This window comes from Triplophysa rosa, linkage group LG15 (genome assembly GCF_024868665.1).
Source record: "Triplophysa rosa linkage group LG15, Trosa_1v2, whole genome shotgun sequence".
NCBI classification, from domain to species: domain Eukaryota; kingdom Metazoa; phylum Chordata; class Actinopteri; order Cypriniformes; family Nemacheilidae; genus Triplophysa; species Triplophysa rosa.
In genome coordinates this window covers 1407143-1427293 of record NC_079904.1, presented here as the reverse complement: position 1 = coordinate 1427293, position 20151 = coordinate 1407143, and the positions used below count along the sequence as shown (strand labels likewise).

At 43.3% G+C, this 20151-nt stretch overlaps 1 protein-coding gene across 2 annotated transcripts; it reads right to left on the bottom strand.

Annotated features, from left to right (window-relative positions):
* Window positions 1–86: 86 nt before the first annotated feature.
* Window positions 87–19845, bottom strand: kif13bb (kinesin family member 13Bb). 2 transcript variants are annotated; one of them, XM_057352219.1, is made up of 43 exons: window positions 19747–19845; window positions 19592–19679; window positions 19077–19161; window positions 18674–18767; window positions 16585–16597; window positions 16374–16434; window positions 16166–16258; window positions 14789–14969; window positions 14624–14711; window positions 14411–14545; window positions 14212–14324; window positions 13034–13145; window positions 12742–12954; window positions 12554–12664; window positions 12336–12470; window positions 12055–12185; window positions 11887–11973; window positions 11530–11669; window positions 11213–11441; window positions 10715–10877; window positions 10129–10275; window positions 9449–9598; window positions 9251–9376; window positions 9000–9167; window positions 8769–8926; window positions 8547–8679; window positions 6616–6756; window positions 6487–6516; window positions 6303–6402; window positions 6089–6215; window positions 5964–6019; window positions 5769–5887; window positions 5527–5703; window positions 5363–5455; window positions 5135–5284; window positions 4969–5046; window positions 4001–4054; window positions 3212–3293; window positions 2588–2721; window positions 2326–2385; window positions 1907–2041; window positions 890–1814; window positions 87–815 (listed from the first exon to the last, which is right to left on the bottom strand). In XM_057352219.1, exons 3-43 carry the CDS (start codon window positions 19159–19161, stop codon window positions 583–585), a joined length of 5760 nt encoding a protein of 1919 aa, XP_057208202.1. In that variant the 5' UTR covers window positions 19592–19679; window positions 19747–19845; the 3' UTR covers window positions 87–582. The 2 variants fall into 2 exon arrangements, with proteins under 2 accessions (XP_057208202.1, XP_057208200.1); XM_057352217.1 differs by lacking the exon at window positions 19747–19845 and having other exon boundaries at window positions 19592–19740.
* Window positions 19846–20151: the final 306 nt, after the last annotated feature.

Genomic DNA, 20151 nt, shown 5'->3' with positions numbered 1-20151 from the left:
TGCTTGTTCGTTTTGTTGTCCAATAGGTTTAAAGGTTCATACACGCACACAGAGATACACAACGTGATCTAAACTACTATACGAAATATGAATAATATAAGAGTTTATTCATTCAACATTTCAATATAAAATTCTCTGCGAAATAAATAAAAAGGAATTTGATCATAAATTACTCATTTAAAAAGACGACGACAACAACACAAAAGAACCGAGCCAATCGAGAGAGGATACAAAACCACCCCACCAGACTAACACTTGAAATACATTCTCTCATAAAACTGTCTGGCACTTTAAATCTCCATAAATTAAACGCCACATGTTTGCAAGCAAAATATAATCCAATTTAAAAATGATGGATCAAAACATTCTGTTAATATTCTGATTTCACACATTTAAAAAAAGAGAATGCTTTCTGATATACATAAACAAACAAAATATCAAATACTGTTCGTTGAGGCTGAAATCGAGTCTCAAATCACAAGGCACTATGTAATGTTGATATGTATGAGCAAATGGAAGTGTTCCAAATCATCTCCTGCAGTCGTACCAGTAAATCCTCACAGTGGCACTGAAGAGACGTCTTCAGCTAACCCAAGACTTCCTGTTGTCTCCCTTCCGTCCGCCACCGTCTCCTTTGGCCAGCTCTGTGAGGGCTGCCAGGTTTGGACTGGATCCTGACAGGTTCTGCTGCCGCTTCTGTCTCTGTCTTTTAGCCGTACCCGTGGCTTTCGTGACTCGATCCGGTCTCACGAGAACGCCATATCCGGGGTTACAGTGGAAATATTGGCGGCCGCCGACCGAACCGTCATTTTTACCTTGAAATAAAAACACAACACACAGTACTGCACAGGCGTCTGTACTGATGTAAGATTTAAAGCGAACAACGTACCTGCAGGAACATCGAGCTCCACTCCGACCCAAACACCCTTCGCAAAGTCGGTCGGCCCAACGTAACGGACCGTTCCGGTTTTATTGGTACCCACGGTGACGTATTCCCCCTCCTTCAGCCAATCGGGAAGCGGAGCGTCAAGGCCTTCCTCTGAATCGGACAGGATCTCCAGTGTCTCCTGAGATAAACTCAATGTTGATAAAGAGTGGCTGTCTTTATCTTTAGCGTCCTCGTGCAGGATGCCTCCGAAAGACTTCAGGCCTGATGTCTTCACTCTCTGGATGTGGAAAGGATTGCCGGTGGAGGCAGAAAGAGACTTTCGGTGTTGCTCAGGTTTGGATGGATGGATGTTTGCAGACGGCTGCGGTGGAGGAACTGATGGCTCTGATGATTTCGATGAAGCGAAAGGTTTTGACGGGTTTGTGTTTTCTGCACCTGAAGATGAAGGAACCGCGTTTTCTTGAGGACGTTCGGCTGGAGGAGACACCCGACCGTGTTCTTCTGATGCTCTCTGGACGTCTGTAGAAGTCTGTTCTCCGTGTTCTAGGCTGGCAGGTTTAAGCGGTGTCTGGTCTTCTGGCGATGTGCTCGTCGCCGACAGAACCTCAGTGCTCGCCTCTGGTTCGGCTTCTGTAGATTTGCCCATTTCACTCTCATCCAAGATGACCGATTCGGAGAGCGTCGCTGTGGAGACGCTTGTGGAGATGTATCCGCTGGAGACATCACTGACAGGACTGTTTGTGGAATCAGCAGCCGGGCTTTGCTTGGGATCCTCGGCCTCCGCGAGAACAGAAGGTGGATCCTCGTCGAACTCTTGAGGTGGAACACTTTCATCCGCAGGAGAAACAGAAGACTGTGGAACCTCTTCAACCTCTGAATGGGCAGGAGGGGGCGTTTCTGAACGTGACGTCTCCACAGCTGCACCCTGAGAAGATCAGCAGGAACAGATACAGTAAGAGAAGAACTGAATAGACCGAACACAAAGTATATGAAAGTATATTTTAAGATGTCACATACCATCTGAACATCAGTGGTTGTTTCTAAAGGAACATCCGATTCTTCAGTGACGTCACTGCGGTCAGTAATGACAGAAATAATTGGGACGTATGACGCAGACTCTGATTGGCCGGCTGGGAGAGCATCTGCAGGAGCCTGTTGTGTTTTTAATGTAAAACTTCAGTGACGTTTTCACAAGTGCACAAGTTCAGAGATTGCAATTAAAGATTTTAATACTTCTAAAATGTGACTATACATAATATTTTGGTCAAGGCAGATGTTAATGTTTGTGTCTGTGTATGCACGTGTTGGAGATGAGAAAAGAACAACCATCCAAAAATAAACCAACAAACCATCGATCAGAAAAAAACAAGTCAAACATGTATGATGGTTATATCATTGTTATTGCTCTGATTTAAGCGCTAAACAAAGAGATTTACCTGCTGACAGCTGCTGAGGTCCTCGAGACTAACAGACTGTACAACAATGCGGGGTAGATTCTAAGACAAATTCAAAGGGAAAAAAAAGATTTTTAAATGTCTTAAATATATTTGGCAAAAATCTTTCGACTGTTGACTGCAAATGTGTGAATTAATTTATAATCATTGAATCCAAAAAATATATTCAAACACAATAACAAGCCAACATTTTCTATGAATAAATCAAAAACACTGATGGATGAAGCAACGGGAGATATGTCACCTGCTCAAAGACAGCCGGTGGTGACGGATCTTTCTTCTCTTCTTTCTTAGATAACAGAGACATGAACATCTTGGGCACTGGAGCCACGAGAGCTTTAACTGGGGAAAAATAAGATGCAGCTGATCCCGAGACACCTGCAGGGACAGTGACACGGGTTCAAGAAACAGAGACCGAGAGAGCGACAAGAGAAGCAGCAAACTCATCCGAGTACAAAAGTGCAAAGGCAACAGAGAAATACACAAATATAGACAGAAAACCGCTGAAGCCGAGCAGTGATGGGCACGAACCACACAAACACCGTACAAACGAAGCTCAAGATGTCACGCAACATGGGAAATGATGGGAAAGTACATTTCTGTAGTTTCTGAGGATTGTTAGTAACTGGAGATTCATTTTAAATCGACGGCTGGTTTAAATGAACCTTTCCTGGATAGCGATTGGGTCGAATATCGACACGTTCAAGATTCATTTGAACCAGCGGTTGGGTTCCTCATATTTTACCCAACCATGGTTCGAAACATTCCAGCTATTTTTTGTTTTGTTTTGCTTGAGTTCAGTAAAACTCACAGTGATGTGACATTCATCTCATCTCTCAAGGAAGAGAACCAACTTAAGATGTTTTACCTGACTCGGGACTTTGGGTGTGTGATGATGGTGAATGTGAGGAACTCTTTGTGGACCATGTGGATGATGTTAACACAGGAACCTGACAAACACAACATGTGACTGAACAGACGGTTGCCAAAACTCAAAACGAAACGTGCAATACGCAACTTCAGTAACAAATACAACTACAGCCCTTTCAGACGGTCAATGTTTTTCATGAGGACAGCTGGGAATATAAATCTGCATGAAGATACATTTACTGCGGATGTTTGAGCATGTTACCCTATGAACCCCAAAAATACAAAAGCAAGTGATGGGAGAAAAACAACAACAATCAAGATTTAGACAGCGATTAAATGAATCCATCCCGATAAAACACAATCTGAACAGGGGTTATGAGAATGAGGCATAATGATCATGTGAATTTGGGAAGTGGAAAATATCTGCTTACGTCACATTAATCCCGATTCTTTTTCATTTTTGTAACACTTTATAATAAGGTGTCATGCATTAGCTAACATGAACAATGAGCAATAGCGTTTTTCCAGATTTTTTGCTAATGTTATAAATGTTCATGTGAATGAATGTGTGAGATAAATGCTGCAGATGGATCGTTTATTGTTAGTTTATGTTAACATCTGGACATTTACTGTAAAGTGTTACCTAAATGTCATTCTGCCTTCAATAGGACTTGATGTGTTAAAACATGTTCTTGATCATTTTTTAAATGTAATTCATAGAATAGTTGATGGATTTGTGTTACTGATAAAGAAATCTTCAACAGAAACAGGTGAATGCTTTTCTTACTCTGTGTTCTTCTGGGTTCTGGCTGTCGATCAGATCTTTCCTGCTGCCAGACAGCTGAAACATACAGACACAGAATGTGTTTGTGTTTCGTGTGTATGTAATGTGTGTGTGTGTGTTTGTGTGTGCGTGCGCGTGTGTGTATCATGTGTGTGTAATGTGTGTGAGTGCGTGTGTGATTCGTGTTTGTGTGTAATGTGTGTGTGTGTGTGTGCGTGCACGTGTGTGTTGTGGATTCGTATACACTGATGTTTGTGTTATGTAAACTGGTGTTTGGTGTGCGTGCACGTGTGCTGTAATCATGTGTGTGTAATTTGTGTGGTGTGTGTGTAATGTGTGTGAAGTTGCGGTGTGATTTCGTGTAACACTTGTTGAAGTCAGCCCAAGCAACTAAATTAAACACTCAAGTACATATAAGATCTCCAATATCATTCGAGTCCTGTGTTTGTGTGCAAATAGTGTGTGGTGTGTGCTTGTGTGTTGTGCGTGCAAATTTGCTATTTGATCCTCCTGTGGCATGAATCTGTCAGCATTGTGTGTAATGTGTGTTGTGTGTAATGTGTGTGAGTGGCAGCCAATGACGAGATAAAACTGTGTGTGATGTTCTGTGTTGAGTGTTTGTTGTGTGTGGTGTGATAGTGCACATTGTGTGATGATTGTGAGTGCGTGTGTGATCTACGTGTGTTTGTGTGTATCATGTGTGTGTATGTGTGTGTGTGTGTGTGTGTATCTGTAGCATGTGTGTATGTGTGTGATTCGTTGTTTGTGTGTAATGTGTGTGTGGTGTGTGTGTGCGTGCACGGTGTGTGTGTGTGTGTGTGTGTGTGTGTGTGCGTGCACGTGTGTGTAATGTGTGTGTGTGTGAGTGCGTGTGTGATTCGTGTGTTTGTGTGTAATGTGTGAGTGTGTGATTCGTGTGTTTTGTGTGTAACGTGTGCGTGTGTGTTTGTGTGCGTGTATGTGCGTCTTACTCGGTTTACACTGGGTGAGCTGACGGCACGTTTGGGGATTTTTCCTTTTTCTGACAGATGCTCCCGCACTGAAACCTCCTGAATTCACACACAACGCAAACATTCCACATGCATAAAAACATGCAGTATAACACACGACACACACGATGGAGATGTGCGCACACACCTGTCTGAGGCGGTCCAGCGTCAGCACGTTCTCCACAGCTAACACACTCCTCAGATATTTCTCGATGGCAGCCTCACTGTGAGCGCTGGAGTTCTCAGCGCTGGTGGCCAGTCTCGCCAGCGTCTCTCTGTCCTCTGAGCTCTGCATGTCCTGTACGCCAACGACAAAACATCTCTTCAGCGTGCAGACAAAAGCCAAATGCACAGAATTCAGAGAGCCTCGACGTACCCCTGGAATGTTGGAGACCACGTCAAACGTGACTCCACAGCTGTGAACCGAGCTGCGATGTGAAATCCTCCTGAGAAGACTCTGAGCGAAACCCTGCACAATCACATCATCCCGATCAAATCTCAAATCACAGAAACATCAAACGCCCGTGGTGAACGTCAGACCTGTCGTGCGGTGAGGTTGACGCAGATGCGTTTGCGCAGGACGAGCTGCATGCGCGCCGGGTGGCTGAGCAGAACGCCGGTGCAGACGGTGAGATAAACTCGGTGTTCCCGAGCGCCCGCTCGACTCAGCTCAGGACACTCGTGAACCGTGCAATCCCACGATGCCTCAGCCTTCACCTGCGAGAGAGAGTGACGTCAGAACGTGTCTGGCTTCACCGAGCGTCAGGATGCGGACTCATTACCTCGTTCTCGTAGTGTCGGACGATCTGCAAGTCCATGAAATCCTCCTTGTCCTCTCTGCTCAAAACAGCATCCTGACCTCCAGCTGGAGGAGTGGAGAGATGATCGTGGAGGTCGTCGGCTGCGGATCCAAACACAAACGTAAGTGACGGGATTTCTCGGATGAGGTGAAATCTTTGAAAAGGGCAAACATGTACCTCTCAGATTGAGGAAGATGACAGGGACGTGAGTCTCCATCGCTGGAGCAGGAACCCTGCGGAGACAGCACACGTGAGAGAGAAGTCGATCTGAGCTCGGCGAGTCGCTGAACACAGACGCTCACCACTCCGCTGGAGCTCCCGGGATCCCGCTGCCAGCAGACGGCACCATCCCAGCGTTTCTCTCCTCGGTGAGCGTCAGTCGACACTCCAGGAGCCGAGACTCGCTCTCCACGTCTTCCTCAGATTTATCTACGCGCGGCCAGACAACACGGCCTTCTTAAATCTCGGACATCTAACACGACGCTGACAGACCGGCACGTGTGCCCGGAGACTTACCCTGCTTGCAGACCAGTTCCTGGAGACGGCGGTCCAGACATTCCTGGCGTTTGGCTAGAGCCGTCAGCCACTGCGCTCGGAGTCTCTCCAGATCCACTTCCTGCGGTTCGGAACACACAGAAAGTCCTTAAAACCCTGAGCGGGAGCAGAAGAGCGCTGCGAGTTGAAACAGACAGGTCTGTACCTGATAACTGTCTGCGTCTTTATCTCCCGCCTGCGAAACAAGAAAGGCAGAAGACGGAGGTTCAGAAGGACGTGATGATGAATAAATGATGACGGTCTTTGAAGGATTATCATTAAATGAAGGTTTTACCCTCGGTGTGGTTCTGCCAGGCTGGATGTGATGGACCTCCACGTTACCGATGGAGATGTTGAGCACAGAATCTGTGATGAGCGGCATGGTGCCAGAATCCTGAACTGAACGCACGGCCACCTGAACACGCCGCGTCTGACCCTAAACACACACACACCAGATCCAGCGATTATAATCAACACCCACCATTCACAATCTCTACCCATAACATCATTCGGAGCTTGGACATCTCATTATTCATGTCTTCATTATATAAAGAACCAACCACTAAGATTTATGGGCTATTCTGTGAAAATGTCAACCTTACCATGAAAAATCGTTTTTTACCAGGTTTTTACTTCACTAACAGCACAGATATTAACATGTGGTGGTTTAAATATCCACGTGAGGTCTCTCTAAGTTTTTAGAGCAGTTGTTTTATTTTTCATAATCAGGTAAGCGCCATTTTCAGGATTGTCACATCCATAACGGTCCATAGTCCTCATAAAATTAAGCAACTGTGTTTTGTTCTATAAAGAGGAATCCCATCACTATTTGTTGGGTATAATTGCTTCAGGTTTGCGCATTTTAATTTACAAAAATCTTACAAAGTTGATCGTCTCCCAAAAACCGTGTCCTTTTTTTGTCACGTCCATAACGCAGGTTTATTTCCTTTTTTTTTTAAATAGAAAACTTGTGCATAGACTGATCTTTTTCTGATGTTAAAAGTCTATCAACAAGGGTTTAGTCAAATATAAACACTGGAATTGCCTATACTGTATATTGTTTTTTTAGTAGCATTAAGTTTATTTCAATGCTTGTTTTGGCCTTTTTGAAATCATTTGAAGTCATCTTGAGGCCCTCTGGTGGACCAAACCAAAAACATTTCATTTTTACAGTTTCTAAGTAACATTAATCTCTTCATATACAGCCACGGAAACAATTAAGAGACTAGCTCAAAATTATTTTCATTTTTTCTTAATTGACTGTTTATAGGTCTGTGAACTACTAACAATATTTCTCCCAAATCTCAAATCAAAATATTATTTCTATCTGCATTTCTTTGCAGAAAATGAAAACTGGAGAAACAAGAAACAAGTGAAAACAACAGAAAAGATGCTCTGTATTTTTCAGACCTCAAATGCTGCAAAGAAAACAAGTTCAGATTCACTTTGAAGCAACACAACTGTAATATTTCTACATGTGTTTAAAACTATTTTTGAATGTGATAACCTGTATTTTGATCACAGATTTCATGTGTCTTGTGTCAGTCTTTCACGTTGCTGTTGGAGGACTTTGTGTCACTCCTGAGGTCTGATTTGATTGAAATTCAACAGACGCTGGACTGGAATGACCACAATACATCTAGAAATGATGATTACATGAAAATCTGGAATGGTCTCTTTTTCCATGGCTGCACATATTGTTTTGACAAACAACCCAAATTGTACACACAGCTCCTGCTAGTTATTAATACTGTGACCCCAAAAAGAGCTTTTGCTTCTGTTTTGCTCACTTTTGGGTACAAACATGTCCCTGAAATACAGTTAAAGGGACAGTTCACCCAAAAATGAATGTCTCGAGTTGTTCCAAATCTGTATACATTGCTTTGTTTTGAAGAACACAGAGAAAGATATTTGGAAGAATGCGTGTCACCAAACAGTTCTTGGCCATCATTGACTCAAAAGTCAAAAGTGCCCCAGAACTGTTTGCTTTCCTACATTCTTCAAAATATCTTCTTTTGTGTTCATTCAAACAAATACATTTTTCTACTATGGTAGTCAATGTTGGCCAAGATCTGTTTGGTTACAAGCATTCTTCCAATTATCTTTCTCTGTGTTCATCGGAACAAAAAAATTTGGAACAACTCAAGGGTGAGTAAACGATGACAGAATTGTCCTTTTTGGGTGAACTATCACTTTAAGTACACACACACACACACACACACACACCTGTTTCAGTTGAAAGATTCCTCCCGTATGGACATCTTTAGCTGCTTGAACTTCCACCGGCACAAACTCTCCTACATCATTCAGCTCCAGAATCTGCACCCAGAGCTCCAGCCTGCGCGTCACCTCACTCCACCTGCACAACACACACAGCCGATGAAAAACCCGGAGATGAAAGCCGAGAATAATGTGCACTAGAAGATGAAATAGTTGTTGATGTTGTGCCTCTCTCGGAGCGAGCGACTCTTCGACTGAATCACCCCCACATCCCAGAGTGCCAGATTTCTGCGCGGGTTTGACTGCTTGTGACCATAAACCTCAACAGCCACCGCGCCGTCCGTCACAAACTCCAGGAAATCTTCCGTCACCGTCACTTCCAGCTTCTACTGACACACAGAGATGTGTTGACCCACACGCTTCTCAACAAGAAACATTTGCTAAGCGAGTGCGTTTAACCTTGCAGTTATTGAAGAGGACGGATCTCTGCGGCTCTTTACTGCTGACGGCGCTCAGGTTCACCTCGGGAGCTATGAACACAGCTTCTGACTGATCCCAGAAATGATACTGACAGAACACGAAGTTTGAGAGGTGCTGGGGTAATCCTGTCGCCTGCAAGATCTTCATCTGGAAACACAAGACACCATTCACCCTTGACCCGTGACGAAGATCAAGCATCTGTGTAGTAGGGAGAGACTTCCTGGACCCACCATGCAGGTAAATCTGCGTTCTTGCGTCTCGCCGTCTGCTGTGGTCTCGGAGTCTCCTCCCCCTGCTTCACGCTCCTCCGGCCTGCCAATCACACGCTCGACCTCGACGTGAAGCCGACCTGCGACCTGAAGCGCACATACACACCAATGACATCACCGTTCTGAGTTAAACATGCTGGTCTGGTCTGGTTCACACACCTCCCCCTTCTGGTTGATGATGGGTACTGCATACCGCAGCCGGACGTCATACAGCAGACAGGAGAGGAAGACGTTCGCCACACCGATGAGACTGTGATTCTCCTGCTCGTCGAAGAACGGATCAGCACGCTTGAAGTAAGAGCGCATGACCTGCGCAGAGACACCAGCAGAGATTGTGACACACCTTGCTGTTGTGTTTCGATGTGTGTACAGGACACTTCAATCGTCGGGGAAAATTACTTCTGTGTGCAAGAAAATCTGCCAATAAACTGTGTGTGTGTATGTGTGTTTGAAGAATGTTTGGTGTGTGATTTTTTGGAGTGTGTGTATGCAGTGTTTTCAAATTGTGTGTGTGTAGTGTGTTTGAAGAGTGAGTGTAGTGTGTGTGCGCACGTGCGTGCGTAGTGCTTTTGGAGTGTGTTTGAAGAGAGTTTGGTGTGTGTGTGTTTGTGTGTGTATAATGTTTTTGGAGTGTGTGTGTTTGGAGAATGTGTGTTTGTGGCCTTGTTTTAATATCCTGGTGGGGAGCTAAACCCGAATACACACCAACTCGTGGTGACTCGTGTCACCGGGCAAAAAAGCTTATAAATCGTACAGAACACTATGTTTTGTGTTATTTACGCAGTAAATGATTGTTGCTGTTGTTGTTATTGTTGTTGTTCTCGTGTGGTTTGACGTACAGGATCGTCTTCATCGAAGTCTTTCCACTCCTGATAGAGTTCTCTCATATCCACCAGTCTGTTCTCCATCTTCTCCATGGCCCAGATCTGTTTGCCTTTACTGCTCCTCCTCACCTCCACCGCCGGCTCGCTCAGAACAGAGTCGCGCTGCAGAACACACAACAACACTTCTGTGTTTAAAGGAGCGGTTCACCTTCACAATGAAAATTCTGTCATCGTTTACTCACCCTCTTGTCATTTCAAACTCGTTTGACTTTCTTTCCTCTGCAGAACACAAAAGAAGATATTTTGAAAAATGTTTTGAAAGCCCCCCATTCACTTGCATTGGTTACAATAGAGATAGAACAAAGAGAGAACATTTTTCCAAAATATCTTCTTTTGTGTACTCCAGAAGAAAGAAAGAGGGTGGTGATGACAGAACTTTCATTCTGAAGGTGAACTCCTCCTTCAAACTCTTGTCAACTTTAACATCGAGAGCACAGGCAGACAGATCAGTTCTTCATACCACAGCAATGACCTCAAACCTCACACACAGAGAGAGAGAGAGAGAGAGAGAGACAGAGTGTGTGTACGCGCGTGTGTTGACCTTGCGGTTGGCGTTGAGGTTAGCTGCAGGTATCTGTAGAGTGACTCTGTAGTCAGTTTTCTTGTTGAGCTCTTCAGCGATGAATCCAGCTTCCTGCACCAGAAGATTTGCTCTCACAATCTGATCTCTGAGCTTACGAAGAGTGCGACTCATCAAAGCCTCCCTGACACAACACAACACACACACTTCAGACCCCTTCATTCTGCATCACTTTTATCTATTTGGGTCACAGAGTTTTTCTTTACCCTGACAACCAACACAAGACACATGAAGAAAATGTGTGTGTCTGCTGAGTGTGTGTGTGTGTGTGTGTGTGCATGCGTACGTGTGTGTGTGTGTGCAATGTGTATATGTATGTGTGTGTAATGTATGTGTGTAAAGCATAATGTGTGTGTGTGCGTGTGTAAAGTATGTGTGTGTGTGCGCGTGTGCGTATGTGATGTGTAATGTATTTGTGTGTGTGTGTGTGTGTGTGCGTGCGCGCGTGCGGTTTCTCACCTCTCTTCACTCCACTGTTGCAGTCTGCTCTGTGTGTTTGAGGTCACGTTGAGATGTTCAGTGCTTCTGTGTCTCTGTGGATGAGAGCTCTGCGTCTGCAGCTCTGATGACAGCCGTCTGCGCAGCTGCTGCAGCTCCTGCTCGTACATGAGCCGCTGGCGCTCCAGAGCCGAGCGTTTCTCCTCCTCATGTCTGCGCTCCAGAGAATGAACAACTGACTGCATGGGATCTGAGAGAAAGAGAGAGATGTTGTAATGTGCACTACAGTACGGCCTGCATCTTACAAACAGAAAAAAGCAGATGTGCGTTCATCTCACCGTTGTTTTCCAAAGCTTTCATCATCACCTCCGTCTGCGCAGACTCAAAACTGAAGCTGGAGTCATGACTGAGCTCAGTGTTCGGAGCAGCCTTCATCACACCGGCCTCCTCGCCACGGTACACGTGAGACATGCTAATCCTGACAGACAACACAGAATGTACCAGCACTGTCAATGTTTACGTCGTGTGTCATCATGGATAGTGACCTTCATAACAAAGTCAAGAAGCGATATTTTGAACCATCTTTCAAATGTTTTAATGTACACTGTATTATAAAAGATGACATCAAACCGAGGTCTCTGATTGGCCGATTGGAGACATAGTGGAAATAATAACTTGTGATGCATCTCACGGACCTGAAGAAGTGGTTGTTACCCCAGAGGATTCGATCTCCGTGATGTAACTGAACAGGAGAAGAGACGACAGCCCCGTTCACACACGTGCTGCAGACAGACAGACAGACAGACGTGATAGTGGCTGTATTCAGCGCCGAACGCTTGTGATTGGATTAGAAGTGATATTACCGAGCGTTTCTCTTTGGTGTGAGCGTTACACCCGTCTCTGGCTTCATGTCTATCACACAATGCTCGGGGTTAATCGCCAAACCACACAGCTGAATGTCCTGAGAGTCCGCAGAGCCCACACGCGTGTGTTCCTGTATCAAGACACACACACACAAACAAATCCAACAAACCTAACATACCATTCCTCAAGCCACCGTGTTGCAAAATGATTCACTTTCTTGCAAATCAAGAGAAGAAGAAAAGTGATCATAATGATTTTGCAAAACAAATGTCTTCTGTACCTTTAAATAGTAGACGAGGAGCTCGTTGAGGGCGGGGTCAGCGTTCAGATTGACCAGGAAGCATTTATCATCGATGACTCTGATCCCGGACGACTGCAGAGAAATCCCCAAGCTTTCCAGCTGCTTCTGTCTCTCCTGCAGACGAGAAACTCCTTCTCAGAACGACAGACTGCCAGCGACATCACTCACGCACGAATGTGTGTTTGAGAAAGTCTCACCTGTGCGATCTCCTCCGTCTTCCTGAGCTTCTCCTCCCAGCTCACCGTCATCTCCTGGATCAGCTTCTCAGACTCCTCCAGTCTCTCTTTGAGCTCGGGAGCCTTCATCGACTGACCGAACACAAACGCACACCGTTAAACGTCTGCTAAAGGTCAAAGGTCACGTGAGGAGTGTCTGCGCGCATCACCTCGGCCTCCGTCAGCTGACTGCGCAGTTTCTCCACCTCCTCTCTCAGCTCTCTGATGATGCGGGCGTTGGGGTCTTCGTTGACCACGGCGTGATTGACGATGCTTTTGGCCCGGTCAGCGTATCTCAGCGTGGAGAGAGTTTCTTCGTAGTTGTCGGCCGCAGGGCTCACCGTGGCCACCATAGCCGTACGACTGTTTCCTCCTAAACTGTCCTGCATAAAGAGAGGAAATGACATCAGCGCGAACCAAGCCAAAGCATTCCTTTCATCTCTACTGTAAACCTATGATCACCTTCAGCAGCCACGTGAGCACAGAATCTCTGTAGGGGACAAATTTACTCTTGCTTCTTCCAGCGCCCTGCTCTGCTAACGCCGAGATCACCAAGCCCAGTGTAGTGAGAGATCTACAAACACACACACGTATAACATGAAACCAACACTGTGTAGATCTACTGTTCAGCACTCAGAGTTTCATAGACACATAAGCCAGTAGATGACTAAAACTTGTGTTTTAACAATTTTAGATCTGCAGTGGTTATAATAAGCTTCACCGTGGATAATGAGGGACAATTGTTTTGAAACAGAATTGGGTCAAATGACGACCTAAAAATCCCTTTTATAAAAGAAAATAATTGCACCAGATGGACCTAACATCTATTATTTTTTCTAACTTTCTCTATGTTAGGCCCGGAAGACCTATCGTTTCACACAGTCATGTGACCACGGTAATATTGAGACAATTTTGCTATTGCGATAACATGATATCGATCGTATTGTTACATCCCTGTGTGCGCTTGTGCATGTGAGTATGAGCGTTTGGGTACATTGAGTAAATGTGTGTGTGTGTGTGCGTATGAGTGTGTGTGTGTGTGTGTGTGCGTGTGTGTATGTGTGTGCACGTCTTTGTGAGAGTATATAAGTGTGCGTGTTTAAGTGTGTGTGTGTGTGTATGAGTGTGTATGTGTGTGCACGTCTTTGTGAGAGTATGTAAGTGTGCGTGTTTAGGTGTGTGTGTGTGTTCATGTTTGTATATCCCGGTGGGGACCTACACCTGAATACACACCAACACATGGGGACTCGTGTCACCGTGGGGACCAAAATTGAGGTCCTCATGAGCAAAAAAGCTAATAAATTGTACAGAACAATATTTTTTACAAATCTAAAAATACAAAAAGTGTTCTATGATCTTTAGGTTTAGGGGTTGGGTTAGGGATAGAATATACAGTTTCTACAGTATAAAAACATTACACCTATGGACTGTCCCCACGGAGATAGTAAACCATACATGTGTGTGTGTGTGTGTGTGTGTGTGTGTGTGTGTGTGTATGAGTGTGTATGTGTGTGCACGTCTTTGTGAGAGTATGTAAGTGTGCGTGTTTAGGTGTGTGTAAACTTTTGACAGACCCTCACAAGGTCTCCTTGGGTCTGTGTGTATGTGCGAGTATGTGTGGCTGAATGTGTGTGTGTGACCTGTTAATATTGCTGCCTTCTTTAAGTCTCTCTCCAGCAGCTGCGGTTTTATCTGCTCTCTCACTCCCAGCCAGATCCACCAGACTGAGTTTACTCACTTTCTCTCCACTCGTCTGAAACAAACAGTTCACAAATCACACATCACACTCGAGAAAAACGCATGTCAAAGTTCCTGTGGTGTCAGTGATGTGCGTGTCACCCCGGTCTTCAGGTCTCTGAGCGTGTGAGTCAGAACGATGTTAAACACGGCGTGTGAGCGACTGCTCTCCTCGTTCATGTTTGTGGCCGCCACGGTGCGAGATTTATTCCCCTCTGACATCAGCGACTCAATGTCCTGGAATACAAAAGATGAAACTCTACAAACTTTCAACAAGAGGAAGACGAATGAACGAAATGTCGGAGGTTGAAGAACCTTGAAGCTGGTCACAGCGAGTCGAGACAGACCGTCCACGTACGGCCCCAACACGTTATGCTCCCGGACCCTCAAAGCATGTCGGCTCCTGAAAAAAAATCTGTAACTCGATTTTATAAAGTAATGCAATTGAAACACTTCCAGCACAAAGACGGTTGTCCTCACCCTTTAGGATCCAGAAGATCTCGCACCTTCTCATTATAGATCTCCATGAAAGAGACCTCCACGGCGAAGCTCTCGCCCTCCCTCTGCTCTTGAACCGTACGCTCAAACAGAGAACTGCAAAGCCGTGGAATCAGACCCGGCTGCTCGGCCGTTCCCATCATCGTGTATGACTTTCCTGAGCCTGCAGCCAATCGCCACAAAGAGAAACACGGCAGGAGCCAATCAGAAAACAGAATACTGAGAGACACCCATCCCCATAGTTGGGTGAAGGTTGAGCCAATGAGATCAGAACGTTTTTATTAGTCATGAAAAACTCTACCATAACAAAATCTGTCAGAATGATGTTTGATGCCAAATATTAGCAAGTAAACTAGATAACTGTTATATCGTTAAATAAAACTGTTAAAAATGATTAAAACATCTCTGTTAACTGAAATGAAATAAAATATAGTCCTAAATATTATTTGACAACTTTAAAACGAAAATGAGATATGTTGCCAATAAACTGAATCGAGTTTTGGCTGAGCCACTAAAATTATTAACTGGAAATAAATAAAAAATAGAATAGAAACAAAATGAAATAAAAATGACTTAAACCTATATCAATAAATTAAACCTATATTACAATATCTAAAAGAATATCGCTGTTGTCCTTCTAAAACCTTGTATATCCATATTTTGCGATTTTTATTTTTTGCCAAAAATCATTATTATTATTAGTCACCCTTTATGTTTGTCACTGGGTTTTGCAAATATTTAACCAATTAGGAGTCATGAAAAGTTTTGCATTTCATGAAATTTTTCCATTTCCTGAAAAACGGTGAATTTGGAGATCCGAGGTTTTGAGGTTTTAGAACGACAGTGACAATAGAAATATATATATATATATATATACTGTATGAAGAGTGAGATAAATAAAAATGAGATTTTATTAATATAAAAAATCATGTTTTTTATTGTGCCTTCCACACACACACACATATAAACATATATATGTGTGTGTGTGTATGTATATATACACATATATATATATGTATATGTAAAGGAATAATCCACGGCTAGCCGTGCATTAAAGGATTTTAGAAGGGTGGAAGCCTCCACGTGTGCGTCTGTGTAATATGATTACATTATAGGAAGCGCATCCATTTCAAATTGTGATCAAAGTGACTAAAACTACCTGTGCATTAAACAGTTTTAATGCACACCTTCCAGCCAATCGCAATCTAATATTCAGACAGACCATGGTATAAATAAATAAATAAATATATATATATACTGTATATTACACTTACATTAACAAAAATATAAAAACAAAAGCTAATTCAAAATATTAATACAAAATTACCCCGCAAAATAACTCTTTGCATGTATGTGTACCTGTTTGGCCATATGCAAATATACAGGCGTTATATCCCTGGAAAGCGCTGTCCAGAAGACTCTCTCCAAGACACTGAAACACCACATCCTGACCTGTGACATTCATAAAAACCATTAGATATGCACATTTCACCTTTCATAATAAATCAATCTGGTAGATCAGTTTGAACAGAATAATACAAGCTTGTAAATAAATCAACAGACAGACCTGCAAACTTGGTGACCTCAGTCTCATCTATAGACCAGAAGCAATAATCATACGCAAAGACCTTCAGGAAAACATTTGAAATAGCAAGCAACACACACACGGCCTTGTGTCAATTTGACAAATGTTTATTTAACATAACACACATTATTCAGTGATGGTAATGAATTCATTTGTGTTCATAATATAATGCAGAACAGACGTGAGGACTCACCTTCGGTTTGCCCCTGTATTTGTGAAAAAGAATACATGAAACATTAATACATGAAAGCAAAAATCACATGAAGAAATGAACAAAATAAACTACATTTCTATCATTTTTGAAGTGAGAAGCTATGACGCTCGGGTGTTGTAGATGGTTGCCTGCATTTTCTGACTGGTTTAATCATGTTGCTTAGCGGTTTTTAACCGACCCGAGTCAAGAAAGAAGGACGGGTTATGTACTGAAGTCACAAGTATGAGTACAAACATCACAAACAACTGCAGTGTCCTTTTGAAATATCGAAAATAGTCATGCAGCACCGTTCCTTTCTGTTCTTTCCCATAAAGCAATAAACTTTTCTCGAGACAACCTTTCTGGTTTCTTCCACTTGTTTCTTTCTCAAATCTGTGTGATATAGAGATCAGCTCAACCCATGTGTGAGAACACATACATCAAATCCCAAAATGACTCAATTTCCTTCATTACACACGAGAAAAGCGTCATGATTTACATGATAACCGCCGAGCGTGACTTGTCTGCACATAACTTGGGCTGAACAATAAAACCAGCTAATTGCCAGAAGGGATTAATGAGGAATTTGGGTGAACTTTCTTGCACAAGCCTGTTAAACCTGTTTGCAGTAGGTTGAAACACTGAAAACTGTTGCAAGGTACAGCGGAGACAGTTCAGACGTCAGGAACACAACCTGAAGGTTTTCAAAACTTCATTTTGAGTTTTATACAGCTGAAGGATCGAATCTCATCCGGGTCATATTTCGACACCAAATGTAAATTTGACTTTGTTCTTTTGATTTCATGATGAAACGCGTCTTCAGAATTCGGGGTGAAATATGAGCAGGACTGGATTTATCCAGAGAGATTCCTGCAGGAGCAGGTGACCTGAAGGAGGGCCAGATCCTTGAGAAACAGTCACACCCTTTGTAAAGAGACGAGGTGGAATTCATGAGGAGAAACGACGGAAGTCAAAGATCATCTAATAGTCTCTCTTCATATAACACACACACATACATGTAACTGCACGCTGACAAAAAAACAACAAGAACAAACACAGAGTTTAAACATTGAGTTTAAACACACGCCAACTGATACACGAACTACCGCTGACGGATAAACTCATCTGTGTGTGTTTGCAGAGAGCCCTTAAAACTACAGTGACTCAAAAACAAACGACCAATAACAACCAATGCAACATTATAAGCGCTCATATTCATACCTCAAACGTATTCAATTGGATTTACAACCAACTATGGACGCAACACCCAAGAAATCCCACAAAATCCTTTAGAAACACCCTGGCAACCTCTCAGAAAACCTTTCATGTGAATCAATTTTTTTAAGCTGCTCATATATTTAACATATCTTTCTCAAGCCAACATTCAAAAGCTTTACGTTTCTAGCTTTAAAGTGCCTTTTCGACTGAAAAAGAATCAAGTGATGTTGTGTCGGACTAAAGGAACTTGCAAAAGAAGTCCTGACGCTTTGTATTTAGGAGACTTGAAAAGAGCCAAAGAAACACAAGTGATTTATTCTCCTTGGTTTTTAATCACGAGTATTTACGGCTACTTTTGGCCCGCCAATGAACTTTCACGTGTTTCCATGGACACTGAAGGCCACTGGAGAGAAGGAATGTTGGGAAAGAAGAGAACACGTCTGATAAAGAGAGACAGAACTGTATTGTATCTTGTATTATTAGTGCTGTTTGTTAAGGTGCCACCGTTACTACTGATAATAACAAAATCTAAATATTAAACTCGGTTTGCTTTGACATCACGAATGATACCTCAGGTCGTGCGGCTTGTTGAGCACACGAGTGCTGTTCATTTTCTACGCGAGCAGATTTACAAATTTGGCAAAATGTGAAAGAAAGATTTCAATTGGATCGTGAGGCATATCTTATGGCAAAGCCCAGGCGACCACACACAACGCCTGACAGTCACACTGTGGCAATTCTGCAAATTAATTTGTTTAGAATCTACAAAAATCTAGTTATTAACAATCCAGCGACACAAAACTTTTCATGGTAGATTTAGAGAATTGTCATGACGTGTACAAAATCCCACACACCCCTGCTGTCCGTTTACCTGCTGTCACCTTTTCCCAGGTTTCCACTGGCTGGATACAGCACAGTTTGATTTCCTTCCGCATCCACGACACATTTTGTCTTCAGGTCCCGCTCTGTATAAACACAGCCACGATCATGAGCGTTCATCATGCTAACTCTCCCATGAAGGCTTCTAATAATACCCCATTCATCCGTCAGGAATTTATTGGAAAGTGAAAAGTGAGCTCCGTATGACAGGTGGTTGGACGGAGGCGATGAAAACAAGAGGGTTTGATGGTGATGTCATTAAAAACAAAAGGTGTTACAGAATAGAACCAGTTAATAGGAATATGAAAGATGATCCTTTACAGATCAACATAAGGTGCATAAATGATCAAAACACGCACACACTCTTCGTGATCGTCACATGTTTGGAGACTCACCTCTCCTGTTCATGGGTCGGACCCGCACGGCCACTTTCACATTAGAATCACTTTGAGTTCTGTCGTCCATTGTAATCTTCTGCATCTGTCATGTGTTATGAATCATAATGAAACACCAAATCAAACAAGCATGCAGTTTTATGTCTATGATGAACCTAAAAACAAAACAATGTTGCATTTTATCAGTCATTGTTTGTGTTACAATGTTTTTACATTATGAACCCTGCTGAAAATAAGCAACAGAGATTATCTCAGCAATTCTAATAGATTGAATGGCTATAAAATGGGAATTGCATTGGTTTGAATGGAAATGATAATGGTATCTATGGGTCTCTATTGGTCATGTATATTGGTGGGATGTTATCTGCTGAATGAAAACCATTGAAACGCCATTAAATTCCATTAGAACGAGACCCAAAACATGACAACAAAGATTTCTCTACTGGCTTTAATGGTAACCATACTGTAATTACACACACATAAATAAAGGTTTTCATAAGGTAAAAACAGTTTACCTCAGATTTCCTCGTCACAGGTCTGTGTGTGGCATTCCAGCACAGATTACAGATTAAACGACACGATTATCCAGCGTTTCACATCCACCTGCGGAACACACGGGCGGTCGTTAGCGCTCAAACACAAGTGCATTTCCTCATTTTCGCCATATTACCGTGTTAAACTCTCGAAGCTGTCGAGCCGGTGTCGCCGGTGTGGGACTGAACGAACGAAAACTGTGCTGTGCCTGACTGCCTGTGCGCGTGAAAGTGAGAGAGTCTTCATGCGGCGCTGCGCAGACCGACAGCCATTTGACATCGGTATCGCGAGAGCGACTGGAAAGCCCAGTTTTAAAAATGGATCTCGCGATACTTATGTGCCAGACGTGGATCGGTCTGCGCAGCGCTGCGTCAAGTTGAAACACACTGAAAGCAGGCACGGTTGTGATTAGTAACGTAACATTTGTGTGCGATACACACCAAATGAACTAGATCAAGAGGCTAAAGGTTAATAAAGCGTAATTTCTTCACAGTCACAATTTAAGATTGCTGCTAAACGCATTATCATGTGACACCTGTTA

Coding starts and splice junctions, on each gene's coding strand:
- kif13bb (XM_057352219.1), bottom strand. CDS start 19,161: ATGCAGAAGATTACAATGGACGACAGAACTCAAAGTGATTCTAATGTG. Junction 12,186..12,335: donor TCCTCGTCTACTATTTAAAG/GTACAGAAGACA, acceptor GTCTTGATACAG/GAACACACGCGTGTGGGCTC. Junction 816..889: donor GGAGCTCGATGTTCCTGCAG/GTACGTTGTTCG, acceptor TTTTATTTCAAG/GTAAAAATGACGGTTCGGTC.